Genomic DNA, 26,577 nt, shown 5'->3' with positions numbered 1-26,577 from the left:
AAAAAGACCTCAGAAGATGAATAGACTTCCCATGTTCATGGCTAGGCAGAATTGATATTGTTAAAATGGTCATACTACCAAAAGCAATATATAGTTTGTTTTGGTTTGGATGTCATTTTAGTCAGTCATTTTGCAGCTCTGTCTAAAAGACCCAACCAGCACAATTGTAGAGGAGGAAAAGTTTATTTAGGGGCTCATGATATCAGAGGTCTCAGTCGATAGAAGGCTGACTCCATTCCTCAGGGCATGAGGTGAGTCAGAACATCATGGCAAAAGAGTGTGGCAAAGGGAAGCAGAGAGAGAGACTCCACTCTCCAGATAAAAAATATATACCCCATAGCTATGCACCCAATGAACCACTTCCTCCAACCACACCCCACCTGCCTCCAGTTACCAATTAATCCCATCAGGGATTAATCCACTGATTAAGTTAAGCCTATAACCCAATCATTTCTCCTCCAAATCTTCTTGCATTGTCTCATACTTGAGTTTTTGGGGTACACCACATCTAAACCATAACATTCTGCCCCTGGCTCCCAAAAGCTTACACTCATCTGACAATGCAAAAGACATTTAGTCCATTCCCAAGAGTCTCAACAGTTCTGAGATTGCTCAAAGTTCAAGTCCAAAGTCTTCTTTGAGGCTCAAGGCAATCTCTCATTGTGAGCTCCTGTAAAATTAAAAGCAATTTATAAGTATCCAATATATAAAGGTACAGAGTAAACATTTCCATTCACAAAAATAAGGGCATAGAGAGAAGGGATGGGACCAAAGCAATACCAAAATCCAGCTGGGCAAACAGGTCCTGTAGTTGTGTGTCTGGTATCTGGAGTACATGGCACGATGTCCTCTCCAAAGGACTTGTGTAGCTCCACTCCTAGAGCCTTGTTGGTTGCAGCCTTTCTGTTGGCTTGTCTCCGCTCAATTCCTGCAGCTTTCCTGGGACAATGTCCCAGTTACTGGCATTTCTTAATCTTGGGGGGTCTCCACTGCAGCTTTGGCTTCCTCCTCACACCTCCATGCTTTGCCCTCTCAGGGACTGCCTGGTAGAACTCAGACTCTGCTGCACTTTGCCTGACCTCCCAGGACTTCCTTCGAAATCTTGGTAGAAGCCTCCATGACCCCTTAACTCTAGCATCCTGCATTCCTGCAGAAACAGCACCATGTGGTTGATGCCAAAGTCTGCCTCTCAAGCAGTAGCCAAGCCTCCAGGGACCTTGGCTGCAGCAGTCTTGAGTGTCTGGGTGGCTGAACACATTGAAAAAACTTCTTAGGCCCCCTTGTGCAAGAAGGATTCCCCTCTTGGGACTTCTCAAGAGAATTGTCACTTTTACCCCCTTGAGCCTGAGATGGCGTGGTCTTACCAGCTCCTGAGATGCCCTCAAGTCATCTTTCTTATTGTCTCTAGGCAAAGTTTTCAGGATTTCTTTAATATCGGTAATGTCTTTAACAACTGCAACTTGTTTAGGCCCAGTTTTACTCCTGCCTTTCAAGTCTTAAGTTTTTCAGATCTTTTTGCTCTGCTTTCTGCTTGATTATCACAATAAACTTGGCTAAAAGCTTTCAGCAATATCTATGCCACCACCTGAATGCTATCCTGTCTAGAAATTTTTTCTGCCACATTAAGAAATCCCTCATTTTTAAATTAGCCTCAAAGTCTCAGGATATGGGCAAAATACAGATAGCATCTCAGTCAGAACTTATCACAAATGACCTCTACTCCTCCTCTGAACCCGCTTGAGCTCTGTCTTCACTGTCCATGGTCCTATTGGCATTCTGGTCTTCTGAGCTCCCACCAGAATTAGCCATTAAGCTCCCTTTACAATAATCTAAAGCATTTCTAGCTTGTACTGCTAAGCATCTCAAAATTCCTCCCACCCATTCCAAAAAGCTCCCAAGTCTTCTGAACCACATGGTCAGGTTAGTCACAACCATGACCCCACTTCTCAGTACCAATTTCTGTTTTAGTCAGCTTTTTTGCTGCTGTGACTGAAAGACCTGACCAGTACAATTGTAGAGGAGGAAAAGTTTATTTGGGGGCTCACAGTTTCAGAGGTCTCAGTCCATAGACAGCTAGCTCCATTTTCCAGGGCTCCAGATGAGACAAAACATTGTGATGGAAGAGTGTGGTAGAGGGCAGTGACTCACAAGATGATCAGAAAAAACAGAGAGACTCCACTCTCCAGATATAAAATATATACCCTATAGCTGTGCCCTCCAATGAACCACTTCCTCCAGTCACACCCCACCTGCCTCCAATTACCAGTTAATCACATCAGGGATTAATCAACTGATTAGGTTAAGTCCATAACCCAATCATTTCTCTTCCAAACCTTCTTAAGGCTACAACTCAATCATTTCTTCTCCAAACCTTCTTGCCTTGTCCCTCCAAAATATGTGTATCCCTCAAAAGCTCATGTGTAAGACAATGCAAGAAGGTTCAGAGAAAAAATGACTGGGTTATAAGAAACTTAACCCAATCAGTGAATTAATCACCTGAAGGAATTAACTGAGCGGTAACTGAAGGTGAGGGGTGTGGCTAGAGGAGGTGGGGCATTCAGGGCATGGCTTTGGGTATGTTTTTGTATCTGGTGAGTGGAGACTTCTCCCTCCCTCTCTGCTGCCTGATCATCATGTAAGCTGCTTCCCTCTGCCATACTCTTCTACCATGATGGAGCTGGCTGTATGTGGACTGAGACCTCTGAAACCATGAGCCCTTAAATAAACTTTTCCTCCTCTACAATTGTTCTGGGTTGGGTCTTTTAGTCACAGTGGCAAAATAGCTGATTAAAACACAGATTCAATGCAATCCCCATCAAAATACCAGTGACATTTTTCACAGCACTAGAAAAAATAGTCCTTAAACTTCATTTAGAAGAAAAAAGACCCAGAAGAGCCAGAGCAATTTTAAGCCAATAAAGCAATGCTGGAGGTATCACACTACTTGATTTCAAACCATAGTACACAGCTATAGTAACAAAAACTCCATGGTACTGGCATAAAAACAGACACATAGACCAATGGTACAGAACAGAAAATACAGACAAACTCATACAGATACAGTTATCTGATCCTTGACAAGGTGTTCAAAACATACCTTTGGAGAAAAGACAGCCTTTTTAACAAATGGTGCTAGAACAACTAACTAGTTATCCATATGTAGAAAAATGAAACTAGACCTTTATCTATCACCATGCACAAAAAATCAACTAAAAATAGATCAATGACCTCAGAAGTAAGCCAGAAACTATGCAACACCTAGAAGAAAATGTAGATTCAAGCTTGGCATGGTGATGTATGCCTGTAGTCCCAGTGACTCAGGAGGCTGAGGCAGCAGGATTGCAAGCTCAAAATCAGTCTCAGTAATTTAGCAATGCCCTAATCAACTTAGCAAGACCCTGTCTCTAAATAAAATATACGAAAAGGGTTAAGCTCTCTAGGTTCAATTCCTGGTACGAAAAAGAGAGAGAGAGAGAAAGAGAGAGAGAGAGGAAGAAAGAGAGAGAGAGAAAGGAAAGGAAAAGAAGAATGGAGAGAGAGAGAGAGAGAGAGAGAGAGAGAGAGAGAGAGAGAGAGAGAGAAAGAAAGAGAGAGCAAGTAAAGGAAAAGAAAAATGTAGGATCAACACTCTAGTTTTTCAGCATGGACAACAACTCAATAGGACATTGTGAATAGGTCTCAATAGGACACCTAAAGCACAGGAAATAATGCCAAGAGTTAATAAATGGGACTGCATCAAATTAAAAAACTTCTACACAGCAAACAATTAGGAATGTGAAGAGAGAACCGATAGAAAGGGAGAAAATCTTTGCTAGCTATTCTTTTGACAGAGGATGAATATCAAGAATATATAAAGAGTTCAAAAAGCTATACTCCAAAATCAAATAACCCAATTAATAAACAGGCAAATGAATTAAACAGACACTTCTCAAAAGAAGAAATACAAATGGCCAACAAATATATGAAAAAAATGTTTAACATCATTAGCAATTAGGGAAATGCAAAGCAAAATTACACTGAGATTTCACCTCACACCAGTCAGAATGGCGGTCATCAAGAATATCAATAGCAGGCTGGGGTTGTGGCTCAGTGGAGGAGCACTTGCCTAGCACTTGTGAGGCACTGGGTTCAACCCTCAGCACCACATAAGAATAAATAAAATAAAGGGATTGTATCCATATACGACTAAAAACAATTTAAAAAAAGAATACAAATAGCAGTAAATGCTGAAGAGGATGTGAAGAAAAGGGAACACTTTTACACTGTTATTGAGACTAAATTAGTACAACTACTATGGAAATCAGTATGGAGACTCCTTAAAAGTCTAGATATGGAAACACCAAATAACCTAGCTATAGTTTTTTTGGTATTTATCCTGAAGAATTAAAGGCATCTTATTACAGTGATACATGCATACCTATGTTTATAGCAGCACAATTCACAACAGCCAAATTTTGGAACCAGCCTAGGTGTCCATCGATGGACGAATGGATAAAGAAAATGTGGTATATATACATAATGGAATTTCATTCAGCCATAAAGAAAATTGAAATTAAGGTATTTGCAGGAAAATGGATGGAACCAGAGACCATCATGTTAAGCGAAACAAGTCAAACTCAGAAGATTAAGGGTGATATGTTTTCTCTCACAGGCAGAAGCTAGAGAGGAAAAAGGAAAACAAAGAGAGATGTATCTTCTGAAAATCAAAGAGAGATCAGTAGAGGAACGGGACCAATGAGTGGGAGGTGGGGTAGGAGGGGGAAGTGCTGGGGAGTGATATTGGTGAAATTATACTGCTATATTGTGTGCATGTACAAATATATAACAACAAATCCCATGAATATGTACCATAATGCACCAACAGAAATGTGGGAAAAATAAAGGAAAAGCCCCTCTTAAAGAAAAAACTCTGCTTACAAAATTCTAAGCCTTCTCCAGTATATATCACCAAACTTTTCCAAGCTCCTTCTGCAAACCAGTTCCAAATACTTCTAAATCACATCATCAGGTATAGTCACAGCAACTTTCACCAGACAGAACCCCCAAGTTATTGGCAGTCTGCTGTCCTGTCCATCAGATGGTACATGCCTGCAAAAGTTAAAGCCTAGCTGCTGATAACCATATGTTCCCAGCTGCTGAGCACCAAGTTCTTACGTACTTCCAATGAGAGGTGCTCCAGATCAGCTTAATCTGGTCCAGATGACATGTTGATACTCCAGATAACCTTGGGTTCATTATAAACTCATTATAATGAAGAATATTCACCATAGCCTTGCTATTTCCAACTATGACCAAACTAAGGGGGTAAGAAGTGGTACCCTGGTTCCTGGAAACCTCTCCTTTCCATGGCAAGCTCTGATGACAGCATAGTACTATACTTCCTCATAACCCAGTTCTGGTAAAAACCCAGAACCCAGACCTCCTTGGAGAGAAGGTACCTTTAAGAGCATAAGCTCCCCTTCTCCATTTATTGGCCATTATATAAAATTTTCTGCCTGCTCTTTGAACTGCTTGGTTATTTGTGGATGGTGTTGAGCAAGAAAAGAATCTGCAGATTCAGTAACAACAGCTCCACCTCTAGGTACCGATTTTCTGTGTTGGCTTTCTGTTGCTAGGACAAATACTTGAGATAAATAACTTAAAAGGAGGAAAAGGTTAAGTTTGGCTTCTAGTTTCCAAGGTTTCAGTCCATGGTCTATTGGTTCCATCATTCTGGGGCCTGTGATAAAGTAGAAGACCAGGTGGGGAGCAAATAGTGGAGCAAGCTGCTCACTCACGACAGCCAGGAAGCAGAGAGAAAGAGGAAGGGCCAGGGTCCCCACAGCCCCTTCAAGGGTATGTCCCCAGTGAAGTAACTTCCTTCCACTAGACCACATCTAAAGGTTCTACCACCTCCCAACAGCACCATCAGCTGGGGACCAACACAAGAGCATTTAGGAGACATTTAAGATCCAAACCATAACAAGATATTATTTCTGTTTATTATGAAATGTTTTTTAAAATTCTAAAAAAGATGCTAAATTTCCCAGTTCCTTCATCTACATAAGACCATTTAAATGACACCCTGTTGCCACTGAATATTTTGTGACAATCCTGGCTGAACCCGAGAACTATGGGCACATAGGCTTATGCTTAAAGCCGGAATTGTCATGAAACTGGAGTAAGTTAACAGCTGACAATCAGGTACTGTAGCTGAAAGGAAGTGGGAGGATAAAAATATACTAATTTTTTTTTTGTACCAGGGATTGAACCCAGGGATGCTTACCCACTGAGTCACATCCCCAGCCCTTTTTTTTTTTTTTTTTTTTAATTTAGAGACAGGGTCTTGCTAAGTTGCTCAGGGCCTTCAGGAATTGCTGAGGCTGACTTTGAACTTGTGATCCTCTTGTGCCAGCCTCCTGAGTTGCTAAATTTATAGGTGTGCACCACTGCGCCCTACAGAATTTAGGTATTTTTAAAAAATGAGGGGTGGGGTGTAGCTCGGTGGTATAGTACATGCTTATTAGCAGGCACAAGGCCTTTGGTTTGATCTCCAGCACCCCAGAAAAAAAAGGAAAAGGACCAGTTCTTTCGGGCTTTAGCCCAAATTTGTTGACTCCAATTAAACATGAGGACCTGGATTTAGGTGGTGAGGTGAGGACTGTCCTTCACAGAAGCAAACTACAGGCAACTGCATCTTTAGCAGGACGGACTCTCTCTCTGAGGCAAGGTCCCAAGGGCCTACAGAGGGTTTTTCCGGACATCGATCATCCCTGGGCTGGCTCTTCTTGGTTCCCGCCGGGATTTGGACAAAGGTCCAAAGTTCCAGGGCAGACCCACTTCACCCACAGGTAGCACCCGCCCAACCAGGGGCTCAGGTGCCTCCCGCGGCCTTGGCTCTTCAGGGGAGCCCTGCTCCTCGCTGCACAGGCTGGAGCGTTTCCATGTCAGCGGTAACGGGGCATGGACCAAGTCCCGTGGCTCTTCCCGGGCACGGGGGACCCCCTCAGGGAGGGAGGACTGCCAGAGAAGTTCAGGCACTGCTGCATGGAGCCCATCGTCACTTCCAGGACCTGGTCTGTTCTCTAGGCAGAGGTTCTTCCTCTCACCACCTGTCACAGAAAACAGCACATCCATATCAGAAATGGAGATGGCAACCCGGCCCTGAAATCTAGCCTCCCAATGCTGCGCACAATAAGAAATCTGAGAAATGGAGTCAATAAAAACACAAGTGAGGGTGATTTCTAAGTATCCCCAGACAAAGGAATGTGCCTGATGGCACAGCAGGGTAGACCCAAGCTGCGGGGGAAGGAGGAGGACAGTCACCCCTGCTCTGGCCTGCAGCATTCCCCCCACTGAGCTTCTGTTTCAGCTCCTGGTTTATCCACATGTGGCGGCTCAGTTCCTTCTCCAGAGCTTGAATCCGGGCCTCATATTGCCTCTTGCTGTCTGCTAACCCTTCGCCAAGGTGGTCTAGTGTGGAAAGGCAGAAAAGACGGGGGTGAGGGGCTGCAGGCAGGCAGCCAGGGCCTCCAGCCTTGGGGCCAGTGGTTGCTCACCTCGTCCCTGCTGCAGGAGCAGCTGCACATTCTGCTCATGCTCCTTCTGCTGCAGGGTCAGCTGGCGGTCCATCTCCAGGCGCTGCCGCTCCAGGGCCACCTCCAGCCAGTACACCAGCCTCTGCTGCTCCTCCAGCTGCATCTCCAGCTCTGAGAAGGCAATCTGCTGCTGGTGCTGCTCCTCCCGCAGTGTCACCACCTGTCCAGAGATCAGCTAGGCTTAGTCCCCCACTAGCCCCATTCCCAACGGAACCCTCAGCCACGGGTAGCAAGTGCTGGCAAACCTGGTCCCATGGCAGAAGGCGCTGAGAAATCACCAGAGTCTTTTCTGCTCTTATAGTTTAGATATAAGGTGTCTCTCAAAAGTGCTCGTATGAGACAACGCAAGAATTATTAAAGGTGAAAAACGATTAGATTATGAGAGTCACTGATAGGTAACTATAGGCAGTAGGGTGTGGTTGGAGGAAGTAGTTCACTGGGCATGCCTTTGGGGTTTATATTTTGTCCTTGGTAAGCAGAGTTCTCTCTCTCTGCTTTCTGTCATATCCTAAGGTACTTTCCTCAGACACACCCTTACATCATGATGTTCTGTCTCTGGCCCAGAGTTATAGAGTTGGCTAACTGTAGACTGAATCTCTGAAACTGTGAGCCAAAATAAACTTTTCCTCTTCTACATTGTTTTTGTCAGGTCTTTCAGTCACAAGAACAGAAAAGCTGAGTAAAACAATTGCCCAACCAAGTGACTTCAGATACCTTCTCAACAGTGTTCCAGGCTGTGGTTCCAAATGACCAGAGCTGGTTCTCAAGATGGAACTTGTCATCCTGTCTCAAACCCTTTCCCAGTCACATGTTGCTATGCTTTTGGGGAGAGCCTCAGCTGTGGAAATGCATCTAGGTTAGGACTTCTCTGCATTATCAGTGTTTGGGTTAGATGATTTTTGATGGTAAGGCCTGTCCTGTGTGGTGTAGGATGTTTAGCAGCATCCCTGGCCTCTACCCCCACCACCACGACAACCAAAGTATTTGCAGACATGTCCCTAGGGGGCAAACCATCCTCTCTTGAGACCCATGATCTGGGCAAGGACCCCCTGAAGTTGGCAATCAGACCAGAAACAGGAAGAAGACTGGCTTCCAAAGGGTGAGGACTAGAGAACTAGAGCCTGGAGGTGGTCTTGATCTGTGTCCCATTCAGAAGAAAATGGGGTATTCACTGGAGTTGCCAAGCAGACATCTCTGCCTGGCATGAGTTGCAGAAGAGGGAGGCAGCAGGGCTTGTGGCTGGTGACCCACCTTGTCAAAATACTTGCAGAGCAGGGCTCTGGTCTCTGAGGATGACAGGTAGCTGAGCTTGGCCATGAGATTCATCTCACACTGAGACAGCAAGGAGGCCGAGGCCCGCAGCACCCGCTGGCGGCACGTGATAGCCTCATTCTTGTACTCAATGGCAGCATCCAGGGCCTCAATGGCTTCATCCAACTGAAAGAGCGTTCGCTCCTCCTACAGGAAGAGAGGCACACATGGAAGGAAAGTCCTGGGCTTCCTGAACATCAAAGTCCTGAGTGGTCATGCAACAGTCAAGACAGCCACAAGAGTCTTCAGTGTGCCCTCAACATGAGAATGTCCTGTGCCCATCAAGAGAAAAGCAATCCTGCTCACTGTGCTAGCAATAGGGACACTGCGGTCAAAGTCCAACTCAGAGTGAGGATGGCAACAGCTAGGAGGAGGCTTTCTCAAATGCATACCACCCTCTTGAGTGAGCCACACTCAGGAGCTCCTAGCACCCAACACTGAGTGGAAGGCAGGGCAGGACTGCCACAGAGCTACCTGAGGTCTGCTGGGTAAGTCTGTGCAGCACAGGCTTTCACTCTGCTTGGAGAAGCAGGCACATGTGGGCCATGAGGCATGCTAAACATGATCCTGACATGATTTCACATGCAGAGTTAAGACATGTGAGTACTGGGTCCGAGCAGCACAGGACTGGGGGGCTGAGAGGGCAGCAAGGCCCAGTCTATGTCCCAATCAAGGGAGCTGCAGCAGGGAGCAGCCGTCTCATCCCCTCCCATGCTGTGCAGGGTTTAATACACACAGAGAGCCTGCAGCCCAACAGCAAGGCCAGAGCCAACAGAGAGCCAGGAGAGGAAGCTGAGGGGAGCAGATTGACAGATGGATGATGGGAGCAGAAGGCTGAGGTGGAACAGCAGAGCTGGGCGGCCACCTCAGGATGTACCTCGGGTGATAGCAGGCTGCCCTGCCTCAGCTTGCTGTCAATCTCCAGGCGCTGCTTCAGCAGAGAGTCCTTCTCCTGGCGCAGGGTATCAATCTCCCCACGGATCTGCTGCTGATTCTGGGCACTACCCTGTCGCAGCTGCCCACTCTTCTCGGACAACTCCTTCTCCAGGTGTTCCAGCCGGCTTGACACTCGCACAATGTCCTCATTCAGGGCCTGAAGGCAGCATCACCAGGCGTTAGGGAAGGAGCAAACACCATCTTCTCAGGTAGGACAGAATGGGCCCAGCTTACTGGATGTTAAGGGGATGCAGGCCATTCCCTCAAAAAACCCAAAATCCAGATGTTTGCTGAACAGAAGGCCTTTTAGTTCACAGAAACTTGGGAGCTGGGGGCCCAAGGGACCAGAGCATCTGTGCTGGAGCCCTCAGAAATGGCCTGGAGGAGGATATAGACAAGCAGAGGGAAGAGACCCTAACAGTAAGAAGTGATAAAATGGGCAAAGGCAGAGCTAGGGGGCTGTGGCCTGTCACTGAGATGACTTGGCTGGACTGTGTATGAGAGCGCTAGGAGAAATTAATGACCAAGTCCCAAAAGCCTTTCTGGGAGGCTGATATGGGAGGAAGCCAGGGCACTAATGGTCAACAGAATTTACAGATCATTCAGTAGCACCCCACACCTGTGGGACGTCAGAACTCTCCATGATGACGGGGCAGTGCTCCTGGCCTCTGCATCTGTAAGCCTTCAGGAATCTGGTCCAAGTACCAGGGCTGCAACAGGCTTTGGATTTGACATAGTCCCTCTAATCCTCATGGCTACATTCTGATCCCATCTGACAAAAGGAATCCAGCTCAGAAGCTGAGTTCAAGATGGAGTAATGATGCCAGGTAGACCCAGTCCACCTGCCCAGGCCTACTTGCCTCCAAAGTCTGGGGAGTCTCTTTCTAGTTGGCCATACCACTTCCTACACCTGCTCCTCCTATTCTACCTGCACAGAATCCAAATAGGTGGTTAATGAGGTGAAATGGACTGTGGGATGGATACTTGTGTCCCACACATCAGGACCTGTGTCATAAATATCCTAAAGTACTAGAATTACTGAGGATCCACAGGATCCTCACCTGTCTGGAACTTACCTGGTAAAGAAATCATCTAAAACTCCACCTACCTAGCTCTCACCTGGCAGGGACACCAACTAGAAGACGTTCACCTGTCCAGACCTCACTAATGGGCACACTGCCTGGCAGAAACTCACTTGGCAGGGTTATCACCTGGAGGGTCCTCACTTGGCTAAACCTCACCTATTAGGACCTCACCTGGCTGGACCGCAGGCGCTTGCTCTCCAGCCCTGTTTTCTCCTGCATCAGGGCCTCCTTCTTAGCCAGGATGACCTCCCGCTTATGGAGCTCCTCCCCCAGCTCCTCCAGCGCCCGACGCTGCTGCAGCACTTTCTCCATCTCCTGGTCCAGCCACTTCTTCTGCTCCTCTATCTTCTGAGGGAAAGTGGGGAGGCAAAGAGGGACCTCAGTTCCCATCTCTGGCTAGAGGGTGGCCCCCTGAGTTCCAGTGAGGAGAATGGCAGACCCAGCAGCCAACCTCCAGGCAACCAGCCAGGGCTGCCCAGCCAGGCTGCAGAGCTCATGGGGACACAGGCTCAGTTCCGCCCACCTGCTGCTGCTCCAGGCTGACCACAGAGCCGTTGCTGCCACTGCGCCGCTTCCTCTGGAAGGCCGCAATCTCTTCTGTCTTGATCTTCAGGATCTTTTGCTGCTGCTCATGCTTCAGCTCCAGCTCCTGGAGGAGGAAGCCCAATGGGGAGGGGGTGTTCAGAGTGCCATGTCCTTCCCAAGCTACCCAGAGTGATGCCCCAGCAAGAGTGCCTGCCCAACTCCTGAGACCGTCCTGCAAGTGTTCCCCAGCAAACAGATGTGAACACCTGTCCCCAGATCTGCCGGCGCCTCCATGCTTCACCTCCCTGAACCCTCACTTTCCTGATGCTCCTCATTTCCAGAAGAAAAAATGCCTGAGCTACTTTCTATGGCACATGGCTGGGAGTGGTGGGAGCAGATGAGTGCCTGTCTGGGTGCCCCAGGTTGAGCCTGGCTCCACCTCCTGCTCCAGTCAGGACACCACCTGCACCCAGGGCCTGACCTTGACACGGTGCTGCCGCTTGTGCATCTCTGTCTCCAGGCGCCGCTTCTGCTCTGTCTCCTCACGAAGTCGCCTCTGTAGCTGGCCCTGCTGCCGCCGCATAAGTTGCACATTTCTCTCCAGCTCCTGCAGTCGCTTCTCACTTTGGGCCGACAGTGACACCAGCCGCTCTGTGGCCTGCTTCTTCTCCTTCAGTGCCTGGGACCCATACAGATTTTATTGGGCCATGAAGGGGGATGGGGGAGGTTTGGGGGCGAGTAGCTAGCGCATGCCCAGCATAGCACCTGGCACTCACCAAGGGTGGGCACTACTGACAAGCAGATGAACAGATAGATGAACAAGCAGAAGGAGAAAAAGGAGGGTAGATGACAGACTAATAATAACAAAATGCTAATAACAGTAGTATGATATTTACTATGTTTCAGGTACTATATAAGCGCTCTCCATGTATTGATCCTAACAAGCCTATGAAAATGTTTGACTATTATTATCCCTTGTTTACAGATTAGGAAATTGGAGCACAGAGAAATTAGGGAACTTGACCGAGAATACGCAGCTAGTAAGTAACACTGGGATTCAACCCCAGGCAGTCCAGTTCCAGAGACCATGTTCTTTTTTTTTTTTTTTTTTTTTTGGCGGTGCTGGGGATCGAACCCAGGGCCTTGTGCATGCAAGGCAAGCATGCTACCGACTGAGCTATCTCCCCAGCCCTCAGAGCCCATGTTCTTGACCACTCTATTTTATTACCTCTTGGATCTCTGAACTGAGAAAGGAAGAAATGAATGAGGGAGGGATGGATAGATGGAAGGGTGGATGGACTGATGGATAGGTGAGCAGGTCATGTGAAGGTAAAAAATAGGACAGATAATATTATGGGGTGAATTGTGTTCCCTAAATCCCTATGTGGAGGCCCAAGCCTCCATAGATCAAAATGTTATTATATTTGGAGATAGAACTTTTAAAGAGGTCATTAAGGCTAAATGAGGTCATAAGGGTGGGGCCCTAATCCAATATGATTGTTGTCTTTCTAAGAAGAGATAGAGACACCAGGGATGCAGAGGAGAGTCAGGAAAAGACACAGGGAGAAGGTGGCCATCTGCAAGCCAAGAAGAGAGGCCTCAGGAGAAGCCAGACCCATGGACACCTGGGTCTCAGATTTCCAGCCTCCAGAGCTGTAAGAATTGTAAGAACTGTAAGAAATTAGACTTCTAATGTGGGGGTGCACACCTGTAATCCCAGCTACTCAGGAGACTGAGAGGTAAGAGGATCAAAAGCTTGAGGCCAACCTGGGCAGCGTGGCAAGACAGTCTCAAAATAAAATAAAAAGGGCTGGGAATGTGCTGGGGTTGTGGCTCAGTGGTAGAGTGCTTGCCTAGCAAGTGTGAGGCACTGGGTTCAATTCTCAGCACCGCATATAAGTAAATGAATAAAATAAAGGTTCATCAACAACTAAAAATTAAAAAAAAAAAAGGGCTGGGAAGTAACTCAGAGGTACAGCACCCCTGGGTTCAATCCCCAGGATCTCTCTCACACACAGAAACTGAACTTACGTTGTTTAAGCCAACCAGTCTGTAAATACTGTGTTATGCTACTTTAGCACACCAATACAGATAGATAAGGTGCAAACTGCTAGAAGGGAATGGAAGGGTGAGTGCACATGTGGTAAACAGACGGTTGATCAATCAGCTGATGAAAGGCCAGAAAGATAATGGGTAAGAGGGATAACATGAACTGGCAGGTAGACAGAAAGGGATGATGGGATGGAAGGGGGGTAAAGGGAGCGCTGGGAGGTGACCTGTGGCTGGAGGCAGGGAGGGCTGCACAACAGCAGGGTAGTTTTTCTTTGGATGCCCACCCCTCACCCTCTCTTGGTCTCCTACATGGTCTTCAGGCAGGACCTGCCTCTCTGCCTCTGATGTGTTGAAAATGAAGCCAACCTCAGCTTCTATACAATACCAGCCCCACCTTGGGGACCCAGGGGGTGTTAGCATCAGCCACCAGGGGCTGGTACATGAGGTTCCAAGCAAGCACAGCTTCCACAGTGGACTTGGGCCCTGGAATCAGTATACTGTCTGAGGGACCCCATCCTGGGAGGTCGCAGCTGCCCCTGTCCCCCACTCCCTAAGGTCCCAACACTGACCTGCACCTGGCTCTGGGCAGCTGCGACCCTCTTGCGGAACTCCTGGAGCCGGGACCGCTCGCCAGCATCCTGCGGCTCTTTGCCCTCGAGCTCGCGCAGTTGCCTCTGACCTTCGCTCAGCTCAGCCCGCACCCGCTCTGCCTCCTGCTCCAGCTCCCGGATGCGTTGGCTATGCTGGCGGTTCAGGGCCTGTGCTGCCTTTCCTGGAAGAGAGTGGGGCCACATCAGCACAGGTGACCCCTCTCCCCAAAGAGGGCCACCCACTCCTTCCTCTGGTAGGTTTCCTGTTAGCCACAAACACCTGCATGGATTGTACCAAGCCTTTCTATCAGTATTGTGACTATTTTCTTTAAATTAACTCACTTTTTAAATGAGCCTCACCCACAGCAGTGACCCAAGGCAATTACAAGTTACCTTGTTTTATTTTTACCTAATAAGTGCCAAAACAAATACATATCCTGAACCTGCATATAATTAAACCTCTAAAATTAACATTCATTTATGAGAAATATGAAGGACAGAGGAACAAGTTAAAATGACACCATAAGGAAGTAAACAGAATAACCCAAGATATTTGGGGTCTGGCACAATCTACAGGATGACTGTGAAGAGGTGAGAAAAGGGAAACTTCAGAGACCAAAGCAAATATAATGTGTGTGTGCGCACTGGGTCTGGAGCCTGCTTCAAGCAAACTAGCTGTAAAGACATTGTCAAACAACTGAGGGAAGGTGCTTATGCTCTGGGAATGAAGAGAACATAAGTTCTCAGTGACAGAATGCCTCCCTGGCATGCACGAGGCCCTGTTTTTGATTCCAAGCACTGCAGGAAGAAAGAAGAGGACATGAGTTTTGTTAACTGGGCTAATGGAGTGGCATTATGTCAGGTAAAATAATGTCCAAATTTTTAAAGATATACTTCTAGATATACTAGAAGTTGTAGAGACGAAAGGACATTGTGTCTGGGATTTGCTTCAAAATATACCAGCAATAGCCAGGCATGGTGGGTCTTGCTAAGTTACTGAGGCTGGCTTTGAACTTTTGATCCTCCTTCTCAGTCTCTTGAATTACAGGGATTACAGGTATATGCCCCCCTGAGAGCTATTCTAAGCACTTTACCTGAACTGAATCATTTTACTCTCACAACCAACCTATGAAGTAGGTAAAGATGAGGAAACTGAGGCACAGAGGGGTTATGCTTCTTGCTTGAGATCACACAGCTAGTAGAAGCTAAGTTGAGTTTCAAATCTAGGCCATCTGGCCCCTCTCCTAACCATCACACTTCTGAACCTTCTCAAACAGCACAGGAGAAGTAATAGATAGGAAATCACCTTCAGGTGGGAGGCCCACCCCAATGCTCACCCCTCACCTGTGCGGACCAGCTCGCCTATGAGCTCTTCCTTCATGCGGATGTTGATGGCCAGCTCCCGGATCTTCTGTTGGGCCTGGGCCAGCCGCCATTCAGAGGCCATGGTGGCGAGGGCCTGGCGGGTCTGAACTGGGGCCTTGCTCCCACTAACTGCTAAACAGGCAGACTGTCAAGGTCATCACCCAGACTGAGTGTGGGGGAGGGGGCTGCCAGCCATGGTGTGTGGACTTGTCCCAGGATGGCCTACCCAAGACTAGGGAGGAGGCATAAAGGGAGGGGACCCTCTGCACCCCACCCAGCTTACCTCTGGGCCCTGGTATAGCAGTGTCTAGCTCTCCAAGGTGAAGCTCTGGGCCCTTTCTGTCTGGTGGGCTCCCTGGGTGAGCCCCCATCCTCTGGCTCCAGTTGCTGATCCCATTTCTGGAGGGCAGAAGTAGGAGTCCCTATTCCTCCCCAAACCCCTGCCCCAGACTAGCCCCTCTCAGGCCTGGAGGAAGATCAGCCTCTGGGTCTTCCAGTCCCCAGAGTCGATATGATCCCAGGATGTAAGTCTGGCAGAATTCAGAGGCAAGGGCAGAGCTCAGGAGGTCCCAGGCACCAAAGACCGCCTTGGACACTGAGAACCACCAAGAGGCCTGGGCCCACCCCACCTCACACCGACCCCAGAAAGAAGACCTCACAGTCCAGAGCGCATAAACCCTGGTCTGCTCTCTCCTAAGACATGGCAAGGGCCATGTAGGAGGGAGCACCTGGGACTTGAGAAGCCTCCCTGCATCCTCATCCAGCCTTGCTTCAGCCCTGAGCTGGTCCTTATCAGGTCAGGCAGAGGGTCCCACTCACCTGCGGAGGTGTAAGGTCTGCCTGGGCAGCTCTTCCTCTTCCTCCACTTCCTCCTCTGATGCAGCTGAAGAGCTACTGCCCAGTCTATCTACCTCAGTTGGTAACTCAGCTCCAGCCTCCTTGCCATTTGTCACCTGTTGGGGGTGGAGCATCAGGGTTTCAGGACAGAAGTACCTGCAGGACATCCTTCATGATCCATTTCCTACTCGAAATCTGTTCCTGCAATGTGCCCTGCCAAACCTTAAAAATCTAGCTCAAGGAACACCACTGGGACGTCTTCCCAATCTCAAGTTGGGGCACCAGCACCCCTTCCGCCTCCTCTTTCCCTCCTCATCTCCGGTTCCCATAGCACCTGTTTCTCCTCAGGTGACAACCTGCTCTAGCTCATAGGTAGATCATCAGCACTCAAATCCTATCTCACTAACAATACCCTCCCAGACTGGTACATATAAACAGATTTCCATCCAACCCAAGTCCTCCCAGACCTTTAGAGGTGAGATGACCTCTAGAGCTTTGAGGCAGAGCTAGAGAGGACTTGTCCAAAGGCCCCAAGTGGCAGGACTAGAAGCAGGAGACCAAGATTCAGGGAATGAGATTACGGCTCATGGAAGAGTCAACTAGCAAAGAGAACCATTCAAAGACAGAGGGGGTGGCCTTGAAGTGATGACCTCTCCACCTCCAGGGGTGTACAAGCTTTCCACATGGTGCCAGAACCCAAAACCTCCTCACTTCAAGCAATCTCAAGCTATCCCAGGGATGCCCAGTAGCACTGGACCCTTCTGAGAAGCCCTATACAGTCACCCAAATCTTGGCCCTTCCTCCAGGGACAGCTGAAAGAGACACCTTATATCACAGCTGGTGCCATGGAAACATGGGTGAGGGACATGTGTCCCAGCATCACCCTTGTCCTGCCTGACCAGTCCTACCAGGCCTAGCAGACACCTAGTCTCACCACCTTCTCACCTCGTTCCAGTGCTCAGGACCAACTTCATCTCCAGGAAGGCAGACAGGTGGCACCATGCCCAGCACATTTGTGTGGGCACCCCCCAGAGGGGCTGTGTGAGGTCGAGGAACAAAGGACCCAGGAGGCAGGCCCTGTAGAAGCCCTGGAGTCCCCCAGCCAGGCCGCACCAGCTCCAGTCGAAGTCGCAGCTCCACCATCTCCTCCTGCTGCTCACGCAGCCGGTCACTCTGCAAGACATGTCCACGTGCTAACAGGTGTTCAAGAGGCCAGGGGAAGGGATGCTCACTGACAGGCAGAAGTATAGGAAACTGGACAAGTCTGAGACCAGACCCCCTCCCCAATAAAACTGAAGAAGTCCAAATACCCCTGACCACCTCTCAGTCCCTTCCCATCCCACCCACCCACTGCACTCCCAGAGACTAGAGCTCTAGACGCACCCTGTCCCATCCTCTTCACATTCACACCACGCCAGTCCTCCACCTCCAACCTCTGCCACCAGAGGGTGCCAGGTGCAATGCTGATCCAGGTAGGTTTGGCTCTAAGGTGCACACTGCTGCCCCTCAGGTCCCAGCCTCCATCCAAGCTCACAGGGACCCAGCAAAAAGGTGCTCTGCTTGGCAGTTCCAACACCCACCCACACTTCTGTTCCTCACCTCCACACTGGCTCATGTTGTGTACCCCATACCTCTACAGTGTCCCTCCACACCTGCCCCCCAGTTCCCTGCTTTGGCTAACCCCCTTGCTTCCTGGGAAACTCAGGGCAGACTTCCTCTGATCCCTCTCCCAAGAAGCCATCCCTGCTCTGTGGAAGGGCATGGCCCCACCTGAAGTTTGTACTGTTCCATGGCGTCCTCCAGTGCAGCTAGGAAGTCCCGGTTCTCCTCCTCCAACCGTGCCACCTGACTCTGCAGGTTCAGCAGCTGCTGTGACCCCTCATCTTCCTGTGGAGCAGGGAGGAAGGTTTTAGGGACCAAATCTGGCAAGGAGCTGGCACGCCGTGGCTCTTTGCCCTGCTTCCTTACTACGACTTCCCACTCTGTTCAGAGCTCTGACTGCAGTGCAATGGGGGATTTGGACCCACTAGTGGGGAGGGCACTACAGATCCCACCGGGCAAGCCATTTGGGCCATTTCCTGTAAGTGTTAATTATATTTTTGTTAATATTAGTATTATCAGAAGAACTTACCCTGGAATAGTATGCTAGGTACTTGTTACTCCTTTAGTTCTTACATAGTACCAGGATATAGTACCAAGTTTATCCCTATTTTATAGATGGAAGAGACCCAGAGGCTCAGTGAGGTTAAAAAAAGAACAAGAGGCAGGGGCACAACTGGCTGTCTAAAGACACTCTTCCTCCCCAAACTTCTCCGCGATCACACCTGGCCCTCTGCCACCTTTCGCCCTCCAGGTCCCTGCGCCGCCTGGTCCTCTGCTGAGGCGCTCTCGATGCCGCTGTCAGGTCCAGAAGAGGAACTCAGGGCGCTGCGCTCACCCTCCACTGCACACAGCCAGTCGCGCACCTTGCGAGCGGCGGCGCCAGGCAGACCGGGCTCAGCCTGCAGCTCACGTAAGAGGCTGTAGGCGGCGTTGGTGCGCGCCCGATAGCGTGCGCACTCCGCGCCCAGGCGAGCTGCGGCTGCTGCGGAGCAGGCTGCGGGACCCGGTGCGCGCCTGCCGCGGTGGATGATGCGCGTCTCGGAGCGGTGCCTTGGTGGCCCCCGTGCACCCGCCGCGGCCTCCTCAGGCGCCCGCTCGGCCTCCGGCCGCCAGTTGACCATAGCGCGGTTGCGGATGTTCTGGGCGCGGCTGGCGTAATTAAGGGTGTTCAGGGTCTCGTCGAAGTCGGAGGAGGAGGGGCTGACGCAGGCGATCATCACAGTTTTGGCGTTCCCGCCCAGCGAGTCTTTGAGGATCCTGAGGGCGAGATGGTGAGGGTCAGGGTCTTGTGGCTGCAGAGACGGCAAGCCAGACCTAGAGGCTACTCCTGGGCGCGGCTCCTGTGGGCAGAGCCCTCCAACTGCGCTTGCCAGTGCGCCCAGAAGTCAAGGAAACCCATTCCTATTTTGGGTTCAACACCCCTACCCCCAGGGTGGTTTGGTGCGCCAGCTCACCGCGTGATCTTGGAGTCGCGGTAGGGGATGTGGCTGCCTCGGCGCTGGGGGTCCCCCAAGGCGCTGATGACATTGCCCAGCGCCAGCAGGCTGCTGTTGATCTGGATGCTCTCCTTGAGCCGCTCACCGGTGCTGCCTGTCTTGAGGACCCTCTCTGAGCCGGCCAGATCCACGAAGTGGAACTTCGAGACAAGCAGTTGGCTCGCTGCAGGTCGGGGCAGTCGGCTGGGGACACGCCCCCGCTGCTCCAGGGTCACGGTGAAGACAGTGTGTGAGCGGCTGGAGAGACGATTGAGGTGCGTGGCCCCTGTGTGGCGCGCTGCGTTGCCCATCTCCAGGAGGCTCAGCACCTCGTCCAGGCCCTCCACGTCCACCTCCTTCACCCCACACAGCACTGTGGGCACAGACGACTGTAAGTCCAGGTGCAAAAGCAGCCTAGGACTGATCAGTCAGATTTTCCTGACCCAGGCCCTCACACCCATGTCCGGGAGTCCTGCCCATCCTGTTCTGGGTTTGGGGTGACTCCAGGTTCCCCTATGCCTACATTAATGCCTCTCAAATCTGACCTCTCTGGAGACAGGGAAAACTAAAGCAAAACCAGCCAGGGTTTGGGTGTCCCTTAAGGTGGTGCCCCTCCCAGACAGGTGAGTGATACTCTCAGAGCAGCCATGCTATATGCCCCACTCCAGTCAGCAGAGGACCCCAGGGTTCCTCACCAACATTCCCCCGATCATCTTCCCGAAGCTGGATGTCACGGCTGGCAGTGCCCACCTCGAGCAGGTCTCGGAACTCCTCCTTATACACTTCTAGGTAGGACACATGGACCAGACAGTCTAGCAGGTCATTCTCATCAATAAGCTTGAAGGCCTCCGCCATGGCCCGTGGGATGATGCCCTGCTCATCCTCATGCAGGGAGGCTGGGGAGACACCACAGGACCTCCTACCGCCATGCCTACAGCTGACATGGCCCAAGGTCCCTAGGTCCCTGCCAGCAGCTGGAGGATGGGGTTTCAGCATGGAGTGGTAGAGGCCAGGATGGGAGGGGCAGCCTGTAGGCCATGCTCCAGGATGGTCAGGCAGAATTACAGAATTTACAAGTTGGAAGCAACCTTTCATGGTTTAGACAATCTCTTTTATGATGAAGTATATCCTTCACTACATCCCTGATGGATTATCAGGTATCCTTGGCTTGATTACTTCCAGGACAGGAAATTCGTGACCACAGTACGCACTCGGTTAACTAAAGGTACTCCTAAATTTATTCACAGGAAGTAACTGGAGTGTACATCCTAGGGTCCAATAGGAGATCTGTATTCATAACAGAATACCAGGTGGCCATTTCAAAAAAATAGTCACACTCAGTAACACACATCTGTACTCTGAGTGACTTGGTAAGCTAAGGCAGGATTTCAAGTTTGAGGGCAGCCTCAGCAACTTAACAAGACCATGTCTCAAAATAAAAAAATAGGACTGGGGATATAGCTCCTAGGTAGAGCACTTGTCTAGCATGAGTGATTCCCCAGCACCGCAAAAAAAAAAAAAAAAAAAAAAAAGAAAAAAAAAAAAGATTAAGGAACATTTAATGATACAGAGGAATGTTCATGATATATAGGTATCCATATAGACATAGATATAGATTTAGTTTTGGTTGGTTGGTTGGTTGGTTTTTGCAGTACTGCGGATAAACCATGGCCTTGAGCATGCTAAGTACACATTATCACTGAGCTACTTCTTTGGTCCTATGATATACTGATAAGAAAATGAAACAGAATACCAAAGAATGGGCATAAAATAATCAGTTTTTTAAAAGTAAAAGTATAATAATTTTCTTAGAGTATTGCATGCTCACAGGGTGAATGATTTTGAAAGGCAATTATCAAGTACGTTAATTTGTGCATGTGTATTTCTGCATCTTCCAGCGTAAATAAGTGAGCTCTTATAACAGCTATGTTCTGAATGTTTGTCTCCCCAAAATTCATGCATTGACATCCTTACCCTCAATGTGTTAGTCTTAGGGAAAGGTGACTTTGTGAGGTGACTAAGTCATGGAACACATGAATGGATTCAGTGCCCTTAATGAAAGAAACCAGAGAGAGACTCTTCTCTCTTTTATCATGTAAGGTTAGAGAGAAGGAAGCTGTTCATGAGGAACCTTGCCCTCAGTTCTGTCAGCACTTTGATTTTGAGACTTCCCAGTCACCAGAACTGTGAGAAATAAAATTCTGTTTATAAGTCACCCAGCCTGTGATATTCTGTTACAGCAGCTGGAAGGCACTAAGACTGTAATCTAGGAGAAACAGTTTATGTTACTCAAAAGGGGACAGTTCCTTCAACTGACCCATAGGAACTTTTTCAAAATTCTGCTCCAGAGCCTCACTGAACCAGCCTGCAATCCTCTATGCAGCAACCAAAGCAGTTGTTGTCTAGGACTGAATGCAGATTTCTGACCCTCAGCAGTCATCCTGACATGCCAACTTCCCATGCCCTGCCTCTGCTGAGATCCCCAGAGCCAGACTGCATGGCCACATTTCACTTCATCCTGCAAAATCCACCCACCTCCAAAAACCCTTCCTTTCTATTCAGCCCACTGATATGGCTGGTCCCACCATGGATGGGCTGCAGATCTCTGTCTAGGAAATCTATATTCCCTCCCCTATCCTCACCTCCAACAAGGAGAGCAGGGGTCAAAATTCAGGATGACATCAATGCCCTTCAAAGTGGGCACAGGGTCACCAGCACAGTCACTCACCCACACTGGCCTCTCCCATAGTATAGGTCTTCCCGGAACCTGTCTGACCATAGGCAAAGACGGTGGCATTGAAGCCCTCAAAGAAAGCCTCCAGGAGGGGCTGCACACAAGCTTGGTACACAGCTTCCTGACCAGCATCTTCTGCTAGCACCACATGGAAACCAAAGTGGCGGTCACGCCCCAGGGTAACTCGACCATGCCCTGGCTCCACCTGCAGGCAGCTCTGATGCCCATGCAACAGCTCCTTGGGCAGCAGTGGACGAACTCGCAGGGCCACCCTCACAGGGGCCTCTTCAGCCCCTGGCAGCCCCATGTTGAGGGAGGGCTGCTCCCAGACCTGTGGAGAGAATGAAAAGTCCCTGACATTAGCATCTGTACTCCAGGAGCTAGACTCACACTGCAGGTGACCTGGTGCCAGATCATGCAGCTCCTGACCTTGAAGTGATGGTGTGTGATGGGGTGGTAGTTAAAACTCAGAACATCCTCTGTGCACAACTTGGTGCCCAAATGCTGCAAGAACCATTATATAATCTTACACAGTAACATCTCATGGTTTCCAACATGGGCAAATCAAGGCCTGGGGTACTCCACTTGATACCCAGGGTCTTCTGTGTTCCAGCTGCACCTCTCTGTGATCTTATCACAGATAATAGACATGTGGATATACCATCACTAAGCACACTCTGAGCACCACACCACACCACGGAAGTCCTCCCACTAACACAGCCTGGGTTTCCCATAGTCTCTGTCTTTGTCACATCATCAACCTCCAACCATCTTCTAAAAAACAGATCTTTCAGGACCAAGCTCCTACCACTAAATCCTGCCACTTCCATCTCCTACACATCTCTTCAGTTCATTAGCTGCTCCCCACCATTGTGCCAAAGCCCAGGTCTTGCCACTAATATCTTGATGGGCAGACTCTGGTCAGCCTTCCCTCTTCCTTGTTTCCCTGTCCCCTCCAACACAGCAGCAAGGGGCATCTTCCAAAACTGCAAAGGCAGTCAATCATGTCACTCCCCTGCTTAAACCCGAATCTCCAAAAAAGGTTCCCCACTGCCCTTGGGATTCAACCTTAACAGGACAAAAACTAAAGATAAGCCTTAAAACAGGTACTGCCTACCTTAACTACTCACCTTCTTGACCCCAACCTCAAAACCACTCAATATTATCAAATCTCATTTCTCCAGGTTTTGACTGTGCCCACCTTCTTCAGATGTCAGGGAAACTCCTCTGCTGTGCCCGCACCAGCACACACATCGCCCCTTGTGCTGCCCCCACCGGCCACTGACCACACGATGCAATTGCCAAGTTACCGGCGTGTCTCCTCCAAGGTCCAGAGTAGGAGTTGGAAGGCAGGGCCCCTCTTTGTCCCCTTTGAGCGGTATCCTCCAGCACCCAACACAAGATCCAATAGTGCCCAGTAAACAGCGATTAATCCTCATCCAAGGAACTACCCCATTCACCCTCCTCTTACTGAATTTTTCAGTCCCCCAGCCACAATCAAAACACTTTTGTTGTTTACTGTTTTTCCTCCCTCCGCACGTGTAACTCAACCATTCGTTCATTCAATCATTGGGTGACCAGCCCTAGGCACACCCGTGGTAACTCTGCCTCTCAGGACTGTGGGGTCCAAGGCGCCCGCCCCCGACCCCATTCCGTGGGCTTTTCGAGCCCGGGGTGGTCCGGGCTTCTCAGGATCCCCGCTAGTTGCACAATGCTCCGCGCCCCTAAGGAACCCGACAATTCCACCCGCGCCGGAGTCTGCAGGCACCAGGCAGGCGCTCCTGCAAAGTTTGAAGAAGTGATTACAAATGGGCCCTCGCAGCCTCGGCTATCGCTCCCCCTGACCAGGCCCAAGATGCCAGTCTCGGCCCCCATATTTAAGGAAGGAGGATGCCGGCCCACCCAGGGATGAGCTTCCAGGAGCCGGGTCAGGATTCTGCAGCCATGCGGGTCCCAGTGCCGCCCGCCCAGGCCTGCGAAGTAGGGAGCTAGTGCGCCTCCCCGGTCACCCCTGTCCTCACCCTCCAGCCCCACCGGGGCCCACACCCACCTGCTTGGATGCGGGGGCAGTCCGGGCTGGGCAGTCAGGCTCCAAGCCCTAACACGGCGCCTTCCGATGCCGTCATCGGGACCCCCGCCCCCCAAAATATCCCTCCTCTCACCCGCAACTCCGCCCGCCGGGGCTCTCGGGGGCGGAGGCGGGAGCCCGGGGCGCCGCGGAGTCGGCAGCAGACAGGCTGGGCGGGACCCGGGCCGCGGAAAGGGGGCGGACCTGCGTCCGAGGGGCGGGGCTGGAGAAGAAACTGACACCCTCCTAGGTCCTCCCCCTATCTTCTAGAAGTCAAGGCTCCAAACTGGACACTAGACAATATTCTATTCAGCTTAGGGTTCCTTCTTCACCCATCTGTTTTCTGCTCCCAGTGCCAAACCATCCTTCTTGAGGGTGGGGAGTGGATGGGGACGTCCGCAGAAACTTCCATCTCCCACATTTAAAAAATACTCGTTTTCTCACATTTTAGCATTCCTGAAATTGAATTGCATCTTAGGGTCTTGTCAAGGGAAACTTGACACCAGGGGAGGTCATAGAGGGGTGTCCACACGTGCAGCCTTAAGGAGATGGTGTCTTCAAAAAGACAAAAGAGGGCTGGAGTTGTAGCTCAGTGGTAGAGTGCTTACCTAGGACCTGTGAGGCACTGACTTTGATCCTCAGCCCCGCATAAAAATAAATAAATATAAATAAGTAAAATAAAGGAATTGTGTCCATCTACAACTAAAAAATATATTTTTAAAAAAGACAAAAGCTCTCTTTGATTTCCAAGGGATTGTTTGTATTGGGAGCACCACACTTTGCCAAATTTTGATTAAAATCTGGAAAGAGGAGACTGGGTGTAGCCCAGTGGTGGAGCACTTGCCTAGCATGCAGGAGGCCCTGGGTTCAATCCCCAGTACTGCAAAAACGAAAGCTCTGGAAACATATTTGTCACTTAAAATATCTTTAGAGAAATTGAACTCTAACGTAGTAATGAAATTTAATTTATTATGTATATAAAAGATTGCCTATCATAGCATAATTAAAGGGTGTAGAAACTGCCAGCTCTCTTCAGGTAGAGTTTTCCTATATTAGGAAAACTTCACCTCAAGTAATAGAAGCCACAACTTGAAATGACTTGAACAATAAGGCCATCTGTTTCTCACAGTTAGCTGAGAGGAGAGAGGAGGGCTCCCAAGCAGACTGAGTCAGGGGCAACATTACCAGGACCTGGTCCTTTCTTTCCTTTCTCTCTCTCTCTCTTTCTTTTTCATACTAGGGATTGAACCCAAGGGTGCTTTACCACTGAGTTACATCCCCAATCCTTTTTATTTATTTATTAATTTAAATTTTGAGACAGGGTTTCACTAAGTTGCTGAGGCTGGACATGAACTTGCGATCTTCCTGCCTCAGCCTGCCACGTTACTGGGATGATAAGTTGGGATGATAAACTGTGCCTCGCTGAAACTGGGTCCTTCAACATTCCTTTCTGCCATCACTTTCTGGCACAAACCATTCAGAGGAAAAAATGAGCATTGTGTGCTGCTTTTTTGATCAAGGGATCCTTTCCTGTGATCTGTTTTCTTTCATATCTCGTATGCCACATGACTTGAACCTGTTCACCCCTGAGCTAATCACTGGCAAGGGGATGGCGTTACTGTAATTGGCTTGCAGTAACCATGTGAAATCATGTGGATATGGAGAAGTCATCACAATGTCCAAACCACATGCTAGAAGCTTGGACACCTGATGGGTATATCATGAAGGACTATCACTTGGGCACCAAATATGTATTTATTAGAAGTTGCCAGAAGCTATGACATATTCTATTCAAGAATTCAATTAAAGAGAAACTAAAAATTCAAGTGATTTGGAAAAGTAGATGTTCTCTGACATGCTGTAGGATTACCCCAAATATTCTAAATCAATGGGGGCCTAAATGACACTGGCACAGAGCAGCCTGCCACCATGATAACCAAAGGGATCTGTTTAAGACTCTGAGTTTAATAATACCGAGCACTAAACTTGAATTTTTATGCACATAAATGTTACAAAAGGTTATAATAATGGATGAAATCACATTTCAGAGGAGTATAATTATAATTATCATTACAATTATAGTAATTAAGTAGTTGCAAAAATAAAATTAAAACATTTATGTTACAATAAAAGTTTTAGAGAATTTTGTGATGCTGGAGTTTGTTGGAACTATCAATATGAATTCATGACTTTAGAAAGTAGTACACTTTTCCTAACTCTTAGCCATGAACATGTAATGATTTTATGTCTATCACTAATACCCACATGGAAAAATCTGGTATGCATACCCCAGTGTCCAAATTTTAGGTTTTATCTCTATTCACCATTAAAAATAATTAGTTCCACTTACTAGGTCAAGAACTAGAAATTTTTTGTGTGGAGGGTTAGAAAATTCAGATGCTTTTAAAATGTGAGTTATG

General features: G+C 49.0%; 1 protein-coding gene across 5 annotated transcripts; it reads right to left on the bottom strand.

The window, feature by feature from the left end:
* Positions 1–6,378: 6,378 nt before the first annotated feature.
* On the bottom strand, positions 6,379–24,297 carry Kif7 (kinesin family member 7). Of its 5 annotated transcripts, none has more exons than XM_047539941.1 (19): positions 24,140–24,297; positions 22,084–22,420; positions 20,051–20,251; positions 19,335–19,728; positions 18,603–19,137; positions 18,049–18,165; positions 17,224–17,451; positions 16,261–16,394; positions 15,725–15,840; positions 15,421–15,573; positions 14,056–14,258; positions 11,916–12,113; positions 11,433–11,558; positions 11,081–11,257; positions 9,766–9,981; positions 8,829–9,035; positions 7,539–7,737; positions 7,306–7,452; positions 6,379–7,091 (listed from the first exon to the last, which is right to left on the bottom strand). In XM_047539941.1, the coding sequence occupies exons 2-19, from the start codon at positions 22,394–22,396 to the stop codon at positions 6,721–6,723; spliced, it is 4,035 nt and encodes a 1,344-aa protein (XP_047395897.1). In that variant the 5' UTR covers positions 22,397–22,420; positions 24,140–24,297; the 3' UTR covers positions 6,379–6,720. The 5 variants fall into 5 exon arrangements, with proteins under 5 accessions (XP_047395897.1, XP_047395899.1, XP_047395900.1 ...); XM_047539943.1 differs by having other exon boundaries at positions 11,081–11,254; XM_047539944.1 differs by having other exon boundaries at positions 15,421–15,570.
* Between the last annotated feature and the right edge of the window lie 2,280 nt (positions 24,298–26,577).

The sequence above is a fragment of the Sciurus carolinensis genome, chromosome 2, assembly GCF_902686445.1.
Source record: "Sciurus carolinensis chromosome 2, mSciCar1.2, whole genome shotgun sequence".
Taxonomy (NCBI): domain Eukaryota; kingdom Metazoa; phylum Chordata; class Mammalia; order Rodentia; family Sciuridae; genus Sciurus; species Sciurus carolinensis.
Note: the sequence above shows the minus strand (reverse complement) of the source record. Positions and strands in the feature narration are given on the sequence as shown.

Bases quoted from the DNA above. Each gene is read 5' to 3' on its own strand.
- Kif7 (XM_047539941.1), bottom strand. From the start codon at position 22,396: ATGGGGCTGCCAGGGGCTGAAGAGGCCCCTGTGAGGGTGGCCCTGCGA. The intron at 15,841-16,260 runs GTGAGTGGGACC...TCTGCCCTCCAG, and splicing joins CAGACCTTACACCTCCGCAG to AAATGGGATCAGCAACTGGA. The intron at 7,738-8,828 runs GTGGGTCACCAG...ATCTCTGGACAG, and splicing joins TCTGCAAGTATTTTGACAAG to GTGGTGACACTGCGGGAGGA.